Genomic DNA, 21,825 nt, shown 5'->3' with positions numbered 1-21,825 from the left:
GAAGTACAAATGCTTTCGAGTTTAAGAACGCGGCACTGCTTTTGCTTTTATAGAAAGCAAACTCTTGCGCGTAACGTTAAATGTCTGAGTAACCTAACATGAAACCTCTCTGAAGAATCTTAACTTTTTGCTCAGTTGGTGGTAAAACCACGAAGATAACTGTGGGTTGTGGTTACACTTACTTTGGGATCCCAGCCTTACTGAGGGAGTACTGTGTTGTTGGGGAGGACCTTAACCTTGTGCATTTGTCCCACATGGACAAACATTCCTCAGCATTACTCGATCTGTCTAACCCTCCCTCACTCTATCATCAAGTTGGTGCCTTACTGCTCCCCCGCCCAATGAAAAATTAATTCCCAGTGGCTCAACAATACAGCAGGTCGAGCCTGCTGATGCTGCATGGATTCAAATTGTAACCTCTGATAATAATGTCACAGAGTTTCCAAATTCTCCCTGTCACCCACAGGGTTTGTCCCACATCCCAAAGATTATTGTGCTTAAGTTAATTGAACACTGTGGAACATCGTACATTTTCCCTGTTGTGCTGGTAAGTGGCAGAATTGGGGGGGGGGGGGGGATGGGAATGGGAGAAGACGACTTTACAGGAGAACGGTGGAAGTAAGGTGCCACCCCGGACGTATGGGGCTGAAATGGTCCCGTGTTGTCAGGAAAAGGGTAATGATTTTCCCCTTTCGAAGGGCAGAGTAAAAAAAAAAGACAGATTGCTCCATTCCTTTTGTCCTTTATTACAAAAATTTAGAAACATATATAATGTCGGGGTCATTTTTCAAAATAGAAGTAAAAAAGCCAACAAATTGTCAAATATTAAAAACAAATGCTAGATATGAATGGTTAAACAGACAGCAATGTACAAAAGGGCTGGAGAAACTCTACGAAATACAAGGTATTCAGTATTTCAGAAATGACCCCTTCCTTGGGAATGAGGCACCAAAGATTCTTGCAAATTTCTATGATGGAGAGCATTCTGACTGGTTGCATCAATGTCTGGTATGGAGGTGCCAATGCACAAGACAGAAAAAAAAATGCAGACAGTTGTGAACTCATCGTTGGCATCAATCTTCACTCCATCAAGGACATCTACAAGAGGCAGTGTCTTAAGAAAGCACCCTCAATCCTCAAGGATCTTCATTACCCAGTTCATGCCCCTCTTCACTCTGCTACCATCGGGAAGGAGGTACAGGAGCCTAAAGACGAACGCCCAGTGAGACAAGGACAGTTTCTTCCCCTCTGCCATCTGATTTCTGAATGGACAGTGAACTGCAGACACTAGCTCATTTTCTCTTATTTTGTACTAATTCATTTATTTTTAAATGTAATTTATAGCCATATTTACCCTGTTATGCTCCCATAAAAACAACAAATTTCATGTCATGTTCATGACAATAAATTCTGATTCTGATTGGCTGGATACCACACAAAACTAGTCTTCCCGCTGCATTTCCGCGCATGTGGTAAATAGTCAATTCTATTCTATCTGGACTCTGGGCTTCAATGTGAGAATGGTGGAAAGTGGGCAGGGCTTGACTGCCTGCGTCCACCTAAAAGCAAAATTATCACACTTTTCACACAACACTCTCCAAGTATCATGTTGCCTTGAGAATGGAGAAAACCAAACGGAGATACAGAGTACAGAGATCTCACTGAGTTAACTGCATTGATAAACAAGTCGAGACATGCTTCAGAATCTATTCAGGTCATTATTACCGACAAAGTTTAGCTCATTTCAAGCGCTGTGTTCTGATGTAGGCATTGCCAAGAGCTACTGAAGGAAATCCTGGAAAGGAGGGATGCGCTATTTCTCAACTAGTCTGTGACCGACCACTGCAAGAATATTCTTTGCCACACTAACCCAAACAAATCTACTAACCATTATTATTAGCTCCTTTGTTCACTGTATTTCTCTATCAAGGTGGAAGAAATATATCACCCAGTATTAAATATTTGCAATTCCTCCTATCAGTTTATAAAACACAAAGTTCAGTGATCTTGAAAGTGGGACAAGATCTTTCCCTTGAGCTGTTTTAAGGAAGGAGACAGTAACTCTGCGCAAACTTACAATGCTTCTCATCATCTTGTCCCCACTGCTGAAGGTGACTGCCAGCATGGAGGCACATTCTTCTGCATAGAACGGCATGTGACCTTCTTCATCCACCGCCCCTGGAAAGAGACCGAACAGAGATAGATCAGAGCCAAAGAACCTCGGAACACAGTTCTTGACAATAGGCTCAGCACCAGGAGTTAAATCACAGCACCTCAGCTTTTCAAAACAGAGCAATAAATAATAATTACAGGTATATATAGTTTAAACCAAAAATGTGCCTGCAGCAACTAATGATTGCTATTTATCAATTTCATGTAAAAATGTATGAGAATGTTTTGCAGGCACATGGGCTGAAGGGCCTTTTCCTGTCCCACATCCTAATGACAATATAACTATGTTTAAATTTATTTAGACACACAGAACATTAAGATGCCCTTTCAGCACTCGAATCCATGCTACCCAATTACACCTAATTGACCTACTCCCTGTTACTTTTTTTTGAAGGGTAGGAAGAAACTGGTACACCCGGAGGAAATCCATGCAGACATGGGGAGAACGAACAAACTCCTTACAGACAGTGCAGGATTCGAACACGGTCCCAGTAGCTGGCACTGTAACAGCATTGCGCTAACTGCTACGCAACAGTGCTGCCCCTCTATTGAAATTATGGTACCTGTTCCTTCATGTTAACATCAGCTATCAGTATTTACCGTGATCTCCATCTGTGCAGAACCTTTGGAACACACTGCTTTTTAATCAACCCCAAATCCTGATCTTCTACACACCCTATTGAAGGTTGTGTCTTCAAGATTTTAAACTCTGGAAATCCCTCTAAAACCACTCTAACTCTTATTAACATGCTCCCTAAAACCCTCCACTTTGACCAATCTGTTGCCATCAATTTTGGTATCTCTTTATATAGCTGTCTGCCATTTTTTTTTGTTGGATCACATTCCTGTGATGCACCTTGTTTCTGTTGAAATTCAAGTTTATTGAGACATTCACCAAGGTGCAGTGATGAGATTTTGTTTTGCGAGCAGTCCAGTTAGACATTCCATGCCTAGTGCAGCATGCAAGGCACATAAATGCAGTTACAGAGATAGCAAGAAAGAAACTGTCTTGAATCTAGTGGTGTGTGATCTCACACTTATGAATCTTTTTTTCTGATGGGAAAGGGGGGGGGGATATTGGTGAAGAGAGTATGGCCAGGGAGGTATGAGTCTTTCAATATGTTGTCTGCTCTTGCAAGGAAGTGGCAAATATAGATGGAGCCGTTGAAGAGGGCTTGTGTGATGGTCTGAGCTGCACTCACAACTCTCTGCAGTTTCTTGCGGTCTTGGGCAGAGTAGTACCTGTACCAGGCAGCAATGAAGCCTGATAGGATACTTTCACCTGCAGAAGTTGTTAAGGGTTGCAGGTAAAATGGAATATTTCCACAGGTTTTTGAGGAAGTAGATATGCAGGCCCTCACATTGACATGGGTGGATCACGACAGGGTTGAAAATTGTTATTTCATCACTCTAATTTTCTCTCTCTTTCCTAATCTATCGAGTTTAAAGCTCAACGTCCTCTTCAGTAAACCTAAACAGATTGCAGGAAGCACAAGAAAATTCTAATGTAATTTCTTTCATACAAACTGCTTGATCTTCCTTGACATAATTGTATTCTCCACTTATAAGTCTCAATAAATTAATACAGAGCAATTGGGCACCAGAGATTTTTGATGCAAGCAGTTAAAACTACTCTTTTTGCTATTGTTCATTTTCAGTGGATACTTCAATCTGAAATATATGCTTGGATTCAAGGAAAAGACTGAGAAGTTAATTATATTTTCAGTCACTTGGTTCAGTATCTTGTACATTCAAAAAGAGCCAACATTTCAAATATAAAATATAAATACTAAATATAAAAACTGTCAGCATATATGCAAAAGAGATTACATCACTCCATAATGTTCACAATAAAGATCTACTTGCATTTATGTAGCTACTTTCCCATTCATTTCAAAAACCACAAAGTACCCCCTCCAAGTTAGAAAGATATCATTGTTCCTTCATTGCTGTAGGGTCTACATCCTGCAACTCCTTGCCCTGAAGAATGCAGCAACCATCTACTCGAGAAAGACTCCAGTGATAGAAGGTTGCAGCTCTCCACCACCTCCTCCCGGATAATAAATGGCAGTCTGATATCAAAAATGGACAAATGGAAAAAGTCACAGTTGCAGCCTTTGGCAATCGATCTGTGCACTGTAAATCTCACCATCAGGAATGGAATAACAAACAGATTCATTCCTATAAACTTTGGTATACTCCATGGTCACAACAACCACTTCAGCTGTGGTCCCGATACTTCATTTTCCTGCTGCTGCCAAGCTTCTCACAGATCAAGAATGTGCTGCCCAGGATCTTAGGAACTGAAATGGTGAGTTACTTTACACCTATGACTGTGTGGCTCGGAATAACAACAGCATCTACAAATTCAAATTTGTTGTTGATATGACGGTAGTGGGTTGTATAAAAAGGGGTGATGAGTCAGCACACAGGAGGGAGATTGAAAACTTGGCTGAATGGTGCACCACATCACTAAGGTGATGATTATTGACTTCAGGAAGAGAAAACCAGAGTTATACAATCCAGTGATCATTGGGGGATCAGAGGTGGAGAGGGTGAACAAATTTAAGTTCTTGGAAGTCACCATCTCGGAAGATCTTTCCTGGACCCAACACACCAATGGTTTAGTGAAGAAAGCACGTCAGCGTCTCTACTTCCTCAGGAGTTTACGGCGATTTGGTATAATATCGGAAAGCCTGGCAAATTTCTACAGATGTGTGGTGGAAAGTGTACTGACTGGCTGCATCACGGTCGGGTATGGGGACACAAACTGAGCATAAAGTAAAAGGTGGTTGACATAGCCCAGGACATCACTGGCAAAACCCTCCCCACTGCTGAGAACATCTACAGGGAACGCTGCCGTCGGAGAGCAGCAGCAATCATCAAGGATCCGCACCACCTAGCACACGCCCTGTTCTCGCTGCTGCCATCAGGAATGAGGTGTAGATGCCACAGTTGCAACCCTTCCATCATCAGACTCCTCATCAACAAACTTAATCAGGGACGTATTTAAGGACTCGTACTTCGCACTTGATTGTTTTTTCTCTTTCTCTGTATTGCTTAAATTTATTTGTTTACAGGGGCATGTTGTGTACAGTTTTTTTTTTGCACTACCAATAAGAGGTAATTCTACCAAACCCACAAGAAAAAAGAATCTCAGGGTTGTTTGTGATATCATGAATATACTCTGACAATAAATCTGAAAGGGCTAATGGTTGCCAGTTTAATCCAAGGCTAGGGTTGGGTCATCAGATCAGGAGCTGCAGGGAGGGTATGTAAAGTAAAAATTGAAAGGAATTGAAAAGGAGGATTAAAATAAAAATTGGATGGTGATGACAAGAATGACTTCAAAACATGAAGGGATAAATATAGGTTTTAACTTGGTGGAGTTCCACTCCAAAACTGGGTAATAAAGGGAAAGAAAAACACAAAAACTACACACGCTGAAACCTTGAATAATGAGGCACTGAGGAAACTCAGGCCGCACCCTCAGGCAGAAATGGTCAGTCAACATTTCAGGTCAAGACTGTCCTGACCCAAACTATTGACTGTCCCTTTCTATCCATGATGGTTGCCTGACCTGCTGGGTTCCTCCAGCAGCTCATCATTTGCACTGGGTAACAAAGACCCGATTTGTCCCATGAATGCTCAACCGTGGTCATCACTGGGATAACTTGGTCCCATTCCGCCGCACTCCTCCAAATGGTGTCAGATCACTGGGTGTGATGGAAACAACCTGGACATGGATGCCACTACATATCATTTCTCAACAGGTACATTATCAATGCGCGACACTGAAATAAATGACATCACTCAAAGAAAGACCCATGTATTACTCCTCACATTTACATTCTGAAAGTAATCTCAATATTTCATTTTTTGATCACCTTTTATTCTAGTATTTTGCAAGTTTGTACACAAGCATCCTGAACATGCACTCTGCTCCAATCATGCGCCAGACCCATTTGTTAAGTCATTAGAACATTGGCAAAGGAAATCAAGAATACTTTACCAAATGTTCCACTTTCCCTTGGCCTTGTTGTGTGATTCACCCAACATGAATCCAACTTACCAATGGTAACAGTATAGATGGAGTTTGCATAACCATCGTAGTTGCAGTTGTCCTCATACTGCCCTCCATTCCCACTGGCCACCACGAAAATACTTCCAAAGCCCCGGCGACCTGCCATAACACCATGCTGTAAAGCAGCCTATACAAGGGAGACAAGGAGTTATGGATCAACTATTGGCATGGAAAAAATCTCACATGTTAATGTCATCATCTTAAAGGATTAGAAAAACATATGGGATTGTCAATCTATTCTTTCAATAGCTTCTACATTTTCATCCCAATCAAAACTCTAATGGGGGAAGATTCCTGGAGCTCCAGATGACAGACCAGCTTAACCACCCTAAATGAGAAAAGAATGTCTGGTTTTCTTGTAAATGATGCTTTGCACATATATTCCAGTGAAGACTGCACAATGGCATCAAACAGCTAAAAAGGGCAAATGCAATACACAAATGTGTTGGAGGAACTCACCAGGTACCCGACAAAGAGCCCAGGCCCAAAACATTGGTTACCCTTTTAGTTCTTATGGATGCTGTGTGACCTGATAAGTTTCACAAGCACATTTGCGCATTGCATTAAACCCCAGGGCCTGCAGACCTTCCTACTTAACTCTGCTTAAAGGGCAAAATATACTTGGCTAAAAAAAAACAAGTGTGTGCAAAAAAACTCTCTTACAACAAGGCAAAAGGACAACCTGCATCTTTAAAGAAACGTTCATGGCTCTTTAAAATATCGAAGTAATTTACAATGAAGTAATTTAAGTGCAAGTACTTTTAAGTGCAAATAAAACAGCAAGAGTAGTAAACAACAAGCTTTTGCAAAGAGTGGTCTGGGAATTACTAGATAATCTGTTTTGGTGATATTGATAAGTGATAGAAATTGGCCAGGTAAGCTAATAGATAAAAACACACTGATGGAGAGACTCAGCAGGTCAATCTGTACTTTATGAAGCAATGTTTTGGGCTTGAGCCCTATATCAAGGTATGATAAAATGTCAGCAGGCATTCATGTTTTACTCAGGTAGTGTCAGGATCTCTTACTCCCACCTGAGAGAACAGACATGCCTTCTGTTTAATGTCTCATCCACAAGATCTCTGCAGTATGGCACTCCCGAATGACTGCAATGAAGTGTCAGTCTAGGCTTGTCAAAACATTCTTGCCAGAATTTTATCCAGGCAGTGCATCCCTTAGGATTACCAGCAAGACAGTTTGGAGTAACAAGAAGGCTGGAATTGTATTTATCAGATGGTTTTCACTACATCTGTTTGCAGTATGAATTTTTACGCTTCATAGATGCCTGTGGTGTTCGATACATGGCCCACCCTGTACAGGAAACTAGTCCCAATTCTTTCTCCCCCAACACTGCTTTCCTTTCAGTCTTTGTGGTCAAGGTTCCTTCATTGTTATGCAATAATACATTAAAATATTATATCTTCAAACTCCTCAATCAGGTCTTTGCCAGCTCTATGAAGCTCATTTGTGCAAAGTGGCACGTGACAGAATTGCTTGGCAATATACTGAAGATTTATTGAATCAAGACACGCAACTGAAGATTATGGGGAACTGTTTTAGAAGAGGAGATGAAGCATTGTCTGTTAGTTGTTTGTTCAAGGACCACTACAGAGTCACAAAACCAGAGATTTATTGTTAGTGCTAATTACATGACAGGACACAAAGAAAAATCGCAATAAAAATATTTCTTTGACACAGAGAATTTTCTCATACAAAGCACTGTTTGAATATCCCATAAATATTTCATTTTAAAAAAAGTTCAGTAGAATGACTACTCTCCCTTTAATACTGTACTCCAAAACAGACAGAATTTTTTTTAACATATAAAGATATGTGGTTCACTTGCTTGCTCTGATCTTTGATTGTTGGGTTAGATGACGCTGTTCCTATCATTAATGGAATTGATGCCAACACAACATTCCTATCGTTGAACCTCAGCCCTCTCAAAAAGCACACTCACGTAATTTAATCAGAAATGTAAAGCTACTGTTCCAAACCTTATTATGCGACCTTTCAGTTTTTTTTTGCTCAGCTCGCTCTGAAATCCTGCCCTTATACTGCTCCCTTTTCAAATTAGCCCATTTTCCATTCTTCTTTTGAAATGGAAAAATACAGACCTTACAACTTCCATCAGAGGCAGTTCAAAATTCTCCCTCTAATGTAACCAAGCTTGTTAAATAAACTTATCTTGGGGCATTTAATTTAGAACAAATTTCCCAAAAATGAACGTTAGCTCTGCCCTGATGGAATTTAAATTTAGCTATGTAGCACAGTAACAGGCCCTTCCGGCCCATGAGCCTGTGCCGCCCAATTGAACTAGAACCCCTGTATGTTTTGAAGGGTGGGAAGAAAATGAATCACCCAGAGGAATCCCACGCAGACATGCAGACAGCGCCAGAGTCAAACCCTTGTGGCTGGTGCTGGACTATGCTGTCCAAACTGCAGGGACAGCTGCAGAACCATGAAATGTAACCGGCAAATCAGGACGTGGTCCACCAAGCCTGCAGAATTCTTTTTGTCAACCTCGACCCCTTTTGCAAAATGCACCATCTTCCTCGAAACCTACTGACAAATTTTTGTTGGATTCCCTATTGGTCATCTTCCTGAACAGTGTTTCTGCTATCACTGGAACACCAGAGCCAACCTATATTTAAAGTGCTTTCAATGCAGCAATAAAAAAAAAGCTCAAAATTTTTGGTAGAAACAAAACATTGTTGCATGAAGGTACTTCAGGACTGATGGCTAAGGGTTCTTCAAGGAACATTGCAAAGAGAAGTGTAGGTTGGGCAGTATGTTTAGGGAGTGCAACTGGGGAACCTTTGGAATTCAGAATCAGTATTTATTATCATGAACATGTCATGAAATTCATTGCTTCGCGGCAGCGTCACAGGGTAAATGTTACCTTTAAAAATAAATGAATGAATTAGTGCAAAAATAAGAGAAGATGAGGTCGTGGCTGTGGTTCATTAATTGCAGAGGGGAAAAAGCTGTCCTTGTGCTGCTGGGTGTTTCTTCATCCCACACTCTTGTGGTTGAACAAAGAAATATATTCAACAGATATACAGCATAAAACAGGTCCTTTAACCCATCAAGACAGCACTGACCCATCATCCATTTAAACTAATCCTGCACTTAGCTCATTTTTTTTTTTCATTCTCCAGACATTTTATTTAGCTCCTAGATTCCACCACTCACCTACAGGTTAGGGTTAATACACTGTGCACAATTAACCTACCAACCCACACATCTTTGGAATGAGACGCAACCAGAGCACTCAAATTCAACAAACATGTTGCAGGTGAACAGGGAAACTCCATAGGTTAGGATTGAGCCTGGGTCTCTGGAGCGGCAAGGCCATGACTCCATTAGCAGCACCACTGCACCACTCAACTCTGAAATAAATATTTGGGAATAAGAGTATCAGAGGGAATTACAGAACAAGGATGGTAAAATCTTTGAATCCAGTTTCCATTGAACCCCCTCCCCCTTCTTCCCTTTGTCACCTTTCCCCCAGCTCAGTTTTTCTCTCTCTCTCTTCCCTTCATCTCCTTTCACATCTCCTTTCTCACCCTTCCTCTTATATCCAATTAACACCTTTTGGCTATTGGTCTGGACTTCTCCCCCTGCCATTCCTTATAATTTGTGTCTTTATTCAGATGCCTTCCTGCTTTTTGCTTCTACCCTGAAGAGGATCTCAGGCCCAAAATGTCAGTAATACAGTACATCCTCCAGAGGTTGCGTGGATTCCTCCCAGCATTTCTGTGTGCTTTTACTACAATTAAGTCACCTTTATTTATTGTTCATACCATGATGTACGATCATTTTCACAAAGATTGAAGTCATCTAAACTAAAGGCTTTTATTTGCAAGAGATGGACAGCATCCCTGTTATGGTCGCTCACACTGACCCAGACTCTGAGGGCAGGCTTGTGGCATGGCAGCCTTCATGGTGAAGAAAGGGAAGGAGTCATGAGCCAGCCAGTGAGAGCAGGGTCAACCAGGAAAGGTCATATAATTTACATATAATGAATATGCACAATAGCAGTTTCACTACATACCATCCTTGCACAGTAAAGACGAGCTAGCTAGCATATCTCCAGGACCACAGAGCATATTTACATAAACATGTTAGAATAGAAGTTAAACACATTGAAATATTAAGACGTGTACAGTAAAGGCCCACAGTACATTACTCACAAATATTCTGGGAATTCAGGAGCCTGATGGTTTGGGGGGAAAAAACTGTTGCCCAATCTGGACACAAGGGCCCGAGTGCTACAGTGCCTCCTACCAGATGGCAGAATGGAGAACAGTTTATATGAGGCGTGTGTGGAATCCTTCACAATGTCTATTGTTTTTCACCTGTATCGAGTGTTGTAGATGTCCTTCATGGTAGGAAGAGAGCCCGCAATGATTTTTTTCCCCACTGACTTTACTATCCACTCCAGGGCCTTGCGGTCCGAAGAGGTACAGGTTCCAAACTAGGCGGTGATGCAATTGCATGGGATGCTCTCAATACATCCTCGGCAGAATGTAGTGAGGACAGAGGGAGGGAGATTAACTTTCCTCAGCATTCACAAGAAGTAGAGGCGCTGCAGGGCTTTCTTGGCTAGATGAGACTCTCCACCAAGTGCTCTCCAAGGAACTTGATACTCTTGACGACCTCAACACTCGAGCTGTCAATGGTCAGCAGAGTGTGATCTCTCCGGGCCCTCTTGAAGTCAATCATCTCTTTTGTTTTATTAATGTTCAGATCCAGGTTGTTGGCTCTGCAACAGTCTGTTAGCAATTGCACGTCATCTCTGTACGCTGACTCCTCATTCTTACTAATCAGGCCCAGCATCTGCAGACTTTCGTGTTTCACTCAAGGATAATGTATACAGGATTTTAGGTTCCAGGAAAGTGGAGTGATCATATAATAAAGAGCTATACACCATAGAAACTGATCCTTCAGCCCAACTCATCCAACTAAGCTAGTTCTATTTGCCCACATTTTGGCCTTTATTGCCCCAAACCTTTCCTACCCAATCACCTGTCCAAATGTCTTTTAAATGTAAAATAGAAGCTACTTGTACCAAGGAGATGATTGTGGACTTCAGGATGAAGTCAGGGGAACACAACACAGTCCTCATCGAGGGCTCAGTAGTTGAGAGGGTCAAGAGCTTAAATTTCTGGGTGTCAACATCTCTGAGGATCTGTCCTGGAGCCATCAAATTGATGCATTCACAAAGGCGACTTTGTTAGGCATCTGAGATTTGGCATGTCACTGGAGACTCTTATAAACTTCTACAGGTGTAGTGTGGAGAGTATTCTGACCAGTTGCATCACAGCCTGGTATGGAGGCACCCTCTCTCATGAAAAGAATAAACCCCAGAGTGTTGTTAGCTATGTCCTGCGACATCACAGACACCAGACTTCACTCCATTGAGAACATCGACGTGAGGCGGTGTCTTAAAAAAAAAAGCACCTTTTTTCTCAACAATCCCCACAACCTCAGCCACACCCTTTTCACTCTGCTGCTATTTGGAAAAAGGTACGGGAACCCAAAGGCGAGCAACCAGCGGCACAAGGACAGCTTCTTCCCCACTGCCATCAGATTCCTGAATGATCAGTGAACCAAAGACACTGCCTTACTTTTCGTGCTCTATTATTATTATATTTTCTTTTACGATGATGTAGTAAGATTGTATAAAATGAGTATGATGCTGTACAAAACACCAAATTTCATGATTTCCTCATGACAATAAATTCTGAATCTACTTCTATTGTTTCCTCTGGCAGCTTTATCCACATAACCACCATCCTCTGTGTGAAAAGGTTGCCCACTGGGTCTCTTTTAAATGTCCTATCCCTCTCCCCCCCCCTCCTCCTCATATCCCCTCCACCAAGAAAAAAGACTCATGCCCCTCCTGATTTTGCATAGCTCTAAAAGGTCATCCCTTAGACTCCTATGCTCCAGGAAAAACTTAACCTCTCCAGTCCCTGAGACACCTTCATGAAATTTTTCTGCACCCGTTCCAACTTAATGACATCCCTTCTGGAGTTCAGAGACCAGGACTGCAAACAATGCACCAAATGTGGTCTCCCCACCATCTAATCCAGCCGCAATCTTATTGAATGTCAGTAAAAACCACAATGCTGGAGAAATTCAGCAGGCCAAACAATGATTATCTTGTGTTTCCATGATCCAGTTGGAGTGTGGAAGTGTATGCACAAGATGGGAAACAAGAGGAAAACACAAATTTCAGGCCTTTGGCATTCTTGGACGTATAAGAGGAATGCACTCATAGAAACATAGAAGATAGGAGCAGGAGTAGGTCATTCGACCCTTTGAGCCTGCTCCACCATTCAACGAGATCATGGCTGATCTTAAAGTTCAGTACCCCGTCCCCGCCTTCTCTCCGTAACCTTTAATACCCTTATACTGAAGAAATAGATCTAATTCCCTCTTAAATATATTTAATGAACCTGCCTCTACTGCCCTCTGTGGCAATGAATTCCACAGATTTACCACCCTCTGGGTAAAGAAATTCCTCCTCATCTCGGTCCTAAATGGTTTGCCTATTATCCTCGAACCATGGCCCCGGGTTCTGGATTTTCCCATCATTGGAAACATCCCATCTGCATCCATTCTGTCCAGTCCTGCCAGAATTTTATAGGTCTCTATGAGATCCCCTCTCAATCTTCTAAACTCCAGTGAGTACAATCCCAATTTGCGCAATCTTTCCTCATAAGTCATTCCTGCCAATCCAGGTATCAGCCTGGTGAATCGCCTCTGCACTCCCTCCATTGCAAGAACATCCTTCCTTAGATAAGGTGACCAAAACTGCACACAATACTCCAGGTGCGGTCTCACCAAGGCCCTGTACAGCTGCAGTAAGGTATCCTTGTTCCTATACTCAAACCCTCTTGATATGAAGGCCAACATACCATTTGCCTTTTTAACCGCCTGCTGTACCTGCATGCTCGCCTTCAGAGACTGATGTACAAGTACCCCTAGGTCTCTCTGCACTTCCCCATCTCTTAATCTATTGCCATTCAAATAGTAATCTGCCCTCCGGTTTGTATTACCAAAGTGGATAACCTCACATTTATCCACATTGTAGTGCATTTGCCATGTATCTGCCCAGTCCCTCAATTTATCCAAATCACACTGGAGCTTCCTGACCCCCTCTTCCGTGCACACAACCCCTCCTAGCTTAGTGTCATCTGCAAATTTGGAGATATTACATCCAATCCCCTCATCCAGATCATTAATGTAAATTGTGAACAGCTGGGGTCCCAGTACAGATCCCTGTGGCACCCCACTGGTCACCGCCTGCCACTCAGAAAATGAGCCATTTATCCCAACTCTCTGTCTTCTACCTGCCAGCCAGTTCTCAATCCACATCAATACTTTGCCCCCAATCCCATGAGCCTTGATTTTGGAAGCCAGTCGTTTATGTGGGACCTTATCGAAGGCCTTTTGGAAGTCCAGGTACACCACATCCACTGGCTCTCCCCCATCTATTTTACCTGTCACCATCTCAAAGAATTCCAATAGATTTGTCAAGCACGATTTACCTTTTATAAATCCATGTTGACTCCATCCGATCCCTTCTCTGCTAGTCATATGCTCCGCTATTACATCCTTAATAATGGATTCCATCATTTTGCCCACTACTGATGTAAGGCTTACCGGCCGATAATTCCCCGCTTTTTCTCTACCCCCCCCCTTTTTAAATAGTGGGGTAACATTAGCTACCCTCCAATCCATGGGTACTGATCCTGAGTCTATCGAGTTCTGGAAAATAATTCTTAAAGCATCTGCTATTTGAATGGCCACTTCCTTGAGTACCCTAGGATGTAGATTATCAGGCCCTTGGGATTTATCTGCCTTCAATCCCATCAATTTCCCCAAGACCATGTCCTTAGAGATACTGATTTCTTTCAGTTCCTCCCTTGCATTAGTCTCTATGTTCCCCAACATCCTTGGGAAGTTATTTGTATCCTCTCTTGTAAAACAGAACTAAAGTAAGAATTTAATTGGTCTGCCATTTCCTTATTCCCCATTATATATTCCCCTGATTCCGACTGCAAAGGACCTACTCTGGATTTCACCAATCTTTTCCTCTTGACATATTTATAAAAGCTTTTGCAGTCAGTTTTTATATTTGCCGCAAGCTTACTTTCGTAATTTATTTTTCCTCTCTTGATTAATCCCTTTGTCCTCCTTTGCTGCATCTTGAACTGCTCCCAGTCTTCGGTTGCGGTACTTTTTTTGGCCAATTGATATGCTCTCTCTTTGGACCCAATGCTGTCTCTAATTTCCCTTGTTATCCACGGTTGAGTCACCTTTTTTGGTTTATTTTTATGCCAAACTGGTATAAAAACTCCTGGAAAACATGCAAAAATTCATGTATTGTTTGTCTTGTATCTTTATCTTTGCTCTATAAAATAGTAGTAGCTTATCTATATAGTGCATTTAACACAACACATGTTGATTTAAAGTGCTGAATATACAATTAGGAATAAATTGGTTGTTATCTAAATGACAACAAGGCAGCCAAAATACACTGGCGCAGCCATCTTTTTCCAGACTACCCAACTTAGAACATTCATCATTTAAAACCCTAACCCATTCCTCCCGATCTCAGCAGTGAACAACTTCCCAATTTCAAATGAACAACGGTGCTACAAACACCAGACTTCAAAGAACAAGCGGCAAACACAAATAAGTTTGGTCACATTCCATTTGGATGTTACCAAAAGTCCAACAGCAGCCATCTTATGGCTGGTTTGCCAGCATCGACAGGACTTAGATAAAAGGACCCTATTTGACCTGCTGAGTTCCTCTAGAATTGTGTTTTTACCTCAACCACAGTGGCTGCAGACTTTCATGTTTTACTTAATGGACATCAGATTCTACTCAAGGAGCCATGTGATCTACTCATGGCTCCTAACAGGAGTTTGCTGTATACCATGTTGCCTTGCCACATAATAATATCAACTTTTCACAAGTGGCCAAATTGACTACAGAGCCATTTGGACTTGATGTTGCTGAATCAACAAAACTCCTTCCCTTTACAGCAGAGAATGCAGGAGTAACCTCCGTTGAGAAACCTGGTCCCACACCCTGCCAAATCTAATTATCTTCGGTGTAAAGCCTAATCAATGGAGAGAGCGAGCTCTGAAGCCCACCCAGGAGCCACCTCCTTTAGCGTAAACAGCCAGACAGGCAGGTAGGAGCATGTTCAACTACCACTGTGCGAATTTTGAGAGTGCTCATTGTTTAAGCGAAAGAAAATGCTTTGAATAAGAATGAGAGAGTAAGGAATTAGAATGTTTGAGAAAATATTGTGCCTCACAAATTTCTGATCATTGTCTCAAGTTAAACGAATTACAATTCCCTTTAAAAATGACCTAAGAAATAGCTTGTTTCCTTTGTTTCAACCCAATTGTTCAGGTTGGGGGAGGTGGGGGTGATCAGAACCAGCCGTCCAACAGCTGTTTCAATAATTGCCTTAATTATTTCTTTGCAAAAAAGGGAGAATAAATTCCACATAAAACTTCAGTCATGCCAAGTCATGTTCAGTTACAGCCAGCAGTTACTCTGAGAGAACACTGCATTGTAAGCAGACCCATCCAAACTCTCTTCCCTTACACCCACTAATCTGGGGGGAGACTTTTGATTAATATATTTGCCTCTCGACCAGACAGCCCCTCAGGGTCTGAGCACTCAGGAAAACTGCAAGGCCTTCCTTTCTTACTTTTGGCAATGGAGTTATTGATCGATTAATGAAGTGAATCAAATGCACCAAGTTATATGGGCCAAAAAAAAGCCTCCGCTTATTCCAGATTCTGGGCTTGGTTAGCCAAATGTTAGCTATGGTTAACTGCATTCTCACTTTAGAGTCAGAAGACAAGAGATTCAAGTTCAATTCTAGATTGCAGAAATCAGGGCTGGTTCTGAAGAAAAGAGCAAGTGCTGTATCAATTGCGCAAAACATTAAGGCCAATTGCCGGTTGCCCTTGCAAGTGACCAAAATAAATTCCACAGCACTAGGAAGTTATCCTGCCGTCAATACTCATCTTCAAGTCAACATACGTAATAGAAAGCAAATGACACTCATCAGTACCACAGTGCTGTTGCTAGGAGCATGCTCTGTTTAAGAGGCTGACATGATCCCTATTCAAAAAGCCAAGGTTGCCCGAAGATTGCAATGACGTAACGCAAACCTTTAAGATTAGAATTAATCCCAGAATGGAAGAATCAGAGGATAAAATTTGAGAGATTATGGACTTGTCTCAATCCTCCCGCATTGCCATTGCGGGTAGCTCCAGTTCATTGTCGCAGAGACCAAGATGCAGCAAGGATGCACGAGTTTCATCCCTTGGTACTGTATTGAACGTATGTCGGTATTTACTGTTGTCAGCCATGAATATTTTCTAGGGTTCAGCAACAACAGAAATTCCCATGAATGGGCCGTACACACTTTATAATCTGGAATGTACTTTTGCATAATATCTGAAAGGAGGTAGGTAAACATCACAACCTTTCCTCTGGTCTCCACTTCCATGCTTTATTGCTCCATTGTGTGGTTCCTTTGCCACAATCGATATACAAAGCAAGATTCAGGTTTTTGAATCAGCAAGTAGTTTAATTTAAATAGAGTGAATATCAAGTAACTAGACAACCAGGAATTATTGACATTAATAATTAATGATACCCCCACACTGTTATTTTGTCCTGTGTAAATGGATATTTAACAAAAACACTTGTTTGCCACTGTGAGGCATTGTTGTCTGAACCTACCCAGTCCTCCTGACTACAGAACAAGTTTAAGAACAGAGCTCTGCTGTAGCTAGAGAGATGAAGATGCAGTCTCTTAAAAAAAACTTTCCACATCTGAACCAAAAGAAAAAGCTGCAGCTGTTGAAAATCTGAAACAAAATGCCAGAAACCTGCAAAGTGTCGGTCAGCAACTGTGGAGAGAGAAAAAACAGTCGATGTTTCAGGTCAATGAAATATTGACTCTTTCCCCACTCTCCACAGATGCTGCCTGGTCTGCTGAGCATTTGCAGCACTTTCTGTCAGGTTTTTCTCTCTGTTTCACTCCAACTCTTGTGCCTCATTGCTTAGTGTGACCAAGAGGTGACGCAGGGTTTATTATATGGAGTAATACCAGGGCATCAGGATTTGAAGGGACGAAAATGACACTGAGCCAATGCAGACTTTGAAGCAATGAAAACATTCACCGATGTCAAAGCTGACACTTCTGACACATATTTTAAAAAATGAAAACAAAGTTCACAATTTCAGGTGAAAAGAGGAACAAAAAAAAAAATCAGAAAATCGGAAATAAATGCTCAAGGCCTTTACCATCTGGGGTCACAGTCTGATAACTGAGTCTAAATTCTTGATCCAATTAAGTGCTTTTAGTTGAAATTCCAACCAGTTCTTTCTTCTCTTTAGATGTTTGTAGTCAAGAGCTGACTGTTCTCTCTTTTTTTTCAGGATTCTTGGATCAAATCCCTTGGATAGAGTACTATAGATAAGTCACTGGATCAATGTCCATTTAGAACATTGAACAATCATATGGGTTTGAAGTCCACCTTGGCAGCTTGCAAGCAAATAAACCACTATAATGGCAGTGCAACCCTGGGCAGCAAGGAGCTGAGGCACAGTGCTCCTCCTCAGGGTCCGACAGCCCGTTGATTCGGCTGACAGTCCTATACAGGTTTTCAGCCTGTAGGGGGGTAGCAGTGTTTTATCTCAACATTGGCAGATCCATGCAGATCTGTGACCAAAATGGGGGCACCTGTGCTTGGCAGCAGGCCATGATGACTGCAGATTCCAGGGCACCAGAGCAGAAGACAACCACCCCCTTGCTCCGACAAGAAGGAAAAGCATGGGAGAGGATCCTGCAGGCAGGAGACCACAGCAGTGGACCAGTGTGGGGCTCAGTTGCTGAGGGATTTACGCCAGGTTGCTGGAGACTGGTTCATGGGAACCAGTGAAGGTACCAATAGCAAGCAAGGCTCCAACAGGTCCTCGGTTGTTGGCATCTCCTGATCACGTTGACCATTCAGAACCAGGAGCTTGGAGTCACCTCTGGAATGGACATGAGCTCATGTAGCTGCGAATCCACGAACACTGTGTCATTGAGGAGACTCTCTTTTGCTTCTCTTTCTCTTATTGGTGGGGCACCAGGCTAGTGGCATCTCTGTGTGTTTCTCAGCAAGCAAAAGTTAACAAATATTGTCTACTTATGAACATGACAATCAAATAATTTGGGAAACTGTTCCTTTGTCCAGGACTCATTGACCTGTTATAAATCAAGTCCTATTTAAAAGGAGAAGGCAATTTACTAAGGTGGAGTTTAAACAGCAATAGCCTCCAGCTTCCTGGATTTAGCACTGTAAAATTACTTTCCGATGAAGTAATAGTGTTCATTCAGTCCAATAAATGAATTCAAGAATGAAATAATCTGATTATCTTGTATTTCCATAATCCATTTGGAGTGTATGCACGAGATGTGAAATAAGAGAAAAACACAGTATTTCAGGCCTCTGGCATTCCTGAACGTACAAAAGAGACGCATTCCTGGAAAACATGCAGAAGTTCATGTATTGTAAAGGCTGGGTGCACTGCTTTGTAGGAATACCTTGTATTGAAATTCTGTGTGAAAGTGGCCTGTAATTTAGTTCTCGGTTTGTAAATTCAGTGAGAATCCCAAGAAATCAAAAGGAGTTACAGCAAAAAAAAAAATTGATGAATCAAAGATTTATCTTCAAGGGGCAGCACGGTTGGCACGAGGCTATTTCGGCATCAGTGACCCGGATTCAAATCTGGCGCCGTCTGTGTGGAGTTCACCCTGTGTCTGCATGGATTTTCCCCTGGATGCTCCAGTTACCTCTCCACTCCAAAATGTATGGGGTTATAGGTTAATTTGGGTGTAATTGGGAAGCACAGGTTTAATTGGCAGGAGTAAAACATGAAAGTCTACAGACTCTGTGATTGAAGTAAAAACCCTCCTCCCCACCACCATTTTGTTCGGGTGCTGCCTCCATTTTGCTCACACCTGAAATATTGGTTATGTATCTTCATTTTGCTACACAAAGTACACTGTCTGACCTGCTGAGTTTCTCCAGCATTGTGTTTGACCAGAATCACCTTCTACCATGCTGTAAATATATTTTTTAAATTTAAATATGAAGAATATCTATGGGAATAGGATATGGTAATGGACTTGGGCACAGGATTTAATGTGCAATGGAGCAGGCCAGAGGTGATACAAGCCCAGCTTCTGTTACTTGTTCATAGTCATGAGGAAATGAGCCAAGATAGAGGAGGGGGGACATATTTACAGTAGAACTTTGACAGTCTGGCACACTCAGAATGCTGTCATACCCATCACAATTATTTCCAGAATGTTACACAGCGTAAAAGTAAAATTTCCAATCAACCAGGCATGTTTAAAGGGAGGCAGGGAACGAGAACCCTGGTGTGTGACAAACACTGTTTGGTGAGCCATAGCAGAAACATTGGGGTTTCCAAATGATTTTTACTGTACAAATCATTTGTCATCATTTGCAGAGAAGTTACCAGGGGAGAGAGGTTAAAGAAAGACATGGCCACCCCAGCTACCTCAGCACAGCGCTGGAACTGGTGCCTCGAAGACATAGAACACATCAGCACAGTACAGGCCCTTCAGCCTCAATGTCACGTTAGGAAAACCTACTCCACAATGAAGTCCAAGACTGTCTTTACATCCTTTTACTGTGGAATAACTGGACAAATTCAGGTGAAAACTTCACAATTGAAGACATAACTTGCAACAGAAGTGCAGTCTTTTTTTGCTGATGGGAGAACCCACAAGCAGAACAACATTAAATTTTATTTAATGTACAGCAGTTTGTAGTGTCTTGGCAGTTAGAAGCTTTAAAAGTTTGATAAATGTGTCAGTTTGATTGTTGTTAAGTATGTTCTGTCATTTACGACCCAGGGATTCTAGTGCCATCAAATACAAAAGAGGACCTCTCTTTATCGGGTACACTCATTTGTTTTGAAACAACTTGACCTTGTATAACAAGCGTTCCATCTTTGAAATAGTTACTTGTTAATGCACCAGTGTCTCTGTATGCCAGCAGAATAAAACCGCCTTGGGGAACATTTATTAAACACAGGGTACATCACGTTTACTCGGAACTTGTATGTACAGCTTTTCTATAACTGTCTTTAAAAATGAGTATTTGTAAAGGATTGCAAACATCAAGCTGTGTTGCTTGAATGTGGCAAGGATGCACTGAACCTGTACCATCAACCTTGCTGCCGGCGGTCCTTCTCCCAGCTTTACAAGATCATCTGGGAAGAAAATGGAAAACAGCCAAACCATGGTTGTTGCCCCAGCTTGCTCAGACACCTTCTTGTTGGGAAGGCAAAGGCTCCCGGAAATGAAATTGTCAAAGCAACCTGAATACAAAGTCAATAGCAACAGTCAAGTGAAGCAAAGCAACTTAAAAACCTCAACCTTACTCTCATTTACCCACTTTCAACTCTAAAACCCCAATGTCTTTAGATTGCATTTAATTACCATATGAGCTCTTTTCCAATTGGGCTAGCAATTAATTAACATCATTACACCTTTGGTATGCAGCGAGATCATCTCCCTCTCTTAGGGAATATTTCTGGATCTGATCTGGAGAACAGCATCAAATTAAGCACTTTTACAACCAGATTGTAGTTTTTTTTAAGAACCAGACCTATGGCTCAGTTGGAAAGTCTGTGTTTCCGCCATGCAGCATTGAAAGCCACCCTGTGTGAGGTGTCATCTTTTGTACGATGGGTTAAATCAAGTTCCTGGCTGCACTGTCAAAAATAGCAAAGTGCTCTGCCCAAAATCACCAGGGGAGTTCTCCTCAGTGATCCAGCCCAAATCTTAATCAATATCAAGGGGAATAAAAAAGGACATTTGTACACAGTAACTATATTATTGTTTTAGAGGACTTGCGGTGCTCAAATTGGCTGCCATATTTCCTACATTTCAACACTGACTCTACTTCAAAGGTAGTTCATTGGTTAGAAACTAGTTGGAAATCCAAAACCTGCGAATAGTATTTTCCATTTTTGAAGTAAATGAGCTCCACCGCCCCCCCCCCCCCTCCCAGAATTTCACCCCACTTTCCACCCAGGGCTAATTAAGCAAACCAAACATGGCAGGAAGTGAAAGCACACTCTAACCAGGAAACCCCCTTCCTCACGAGTTGAAATAGATGTCATCCACTGTCTCCTTCTGCAAGCAGTGCAAGTGTGCGGCTGTGGCCATGGGAACACCCATGAATAACTATAGGTCAGAGCTCAGGATACCCCAGCATCACTGTTGTGGAGATTGGAGCTACGAGTGGGACAGGTGTGGTGCCTTCAAGGAGCATTGCAGGGGACAAGCCATAATGGGGAAGTTATTAGACCAGTATTTTTCAATCTGTGGTCCATAAACCTGGAAATGAGGTGAAGACAAATATTTGGGAAGGAGCTCAAGTTCACCAGTGCTTGCTCCATGGGTGGTCCATGGGTTTGTACAGGTGGTT

The 21,825-nt window shown here is 42.0% G+C and overlaps 1 protein-coding gene across 10 annotated transcripts in view; it reads right to left on the bottom strand.

Annotated features, from left to right (window-relative positions):
• LOC138741221 (proprotein convertase subtilisin/kexin type 7-like) overlaps positions 1-21,825 on the bottom strand; it is a 212,016-nt gene that overhangs the window by 145,726 nt on the left and 44,465 nt on the right. For all 10 annotated transcript variants that reach the window (XR_011343405.1, XR_011343402.1, XR_011343403.1 and 7 more), the window contains exons 7-8: positions 6,245-6,383; positions 2,078-2,178 (exon numbers count right to left, since the gene is read on the bottom strand). Coding sequence is in view for 6 of the 10 variants with exons in the window: in XM_069894960.1 (XP_069751061.1) it covers positions 2,078-2,178; positions 6,245-6,383 (240 nt within the window). In the remaining 4 variants the exon portion in view is untranslated. The remainder of the gene's footprint in view (positions 1-2,077; positions 2,179-6,244; positions 6,384-21,825) is intronic.

Source organism: Narcine bancroftii, chromosome 8 (genome assembly GCF_036971445.1).
Source record: "Narcine bancroftii isolate sNarBan1 chromosome 8, sNarBan1.hap1, whole genome shotgun sequence".
In the NCBI taxonomy this organism is placed as follows: Eukaryota; Metazoa; Chordata; class Chondrichthyes; order Torpediniformes; family Narcinidae; genus Narcine; species Narcine bancroftii.
This window is presented reverse-complemented; position numbering and strand designations above follow the sequence as displayed.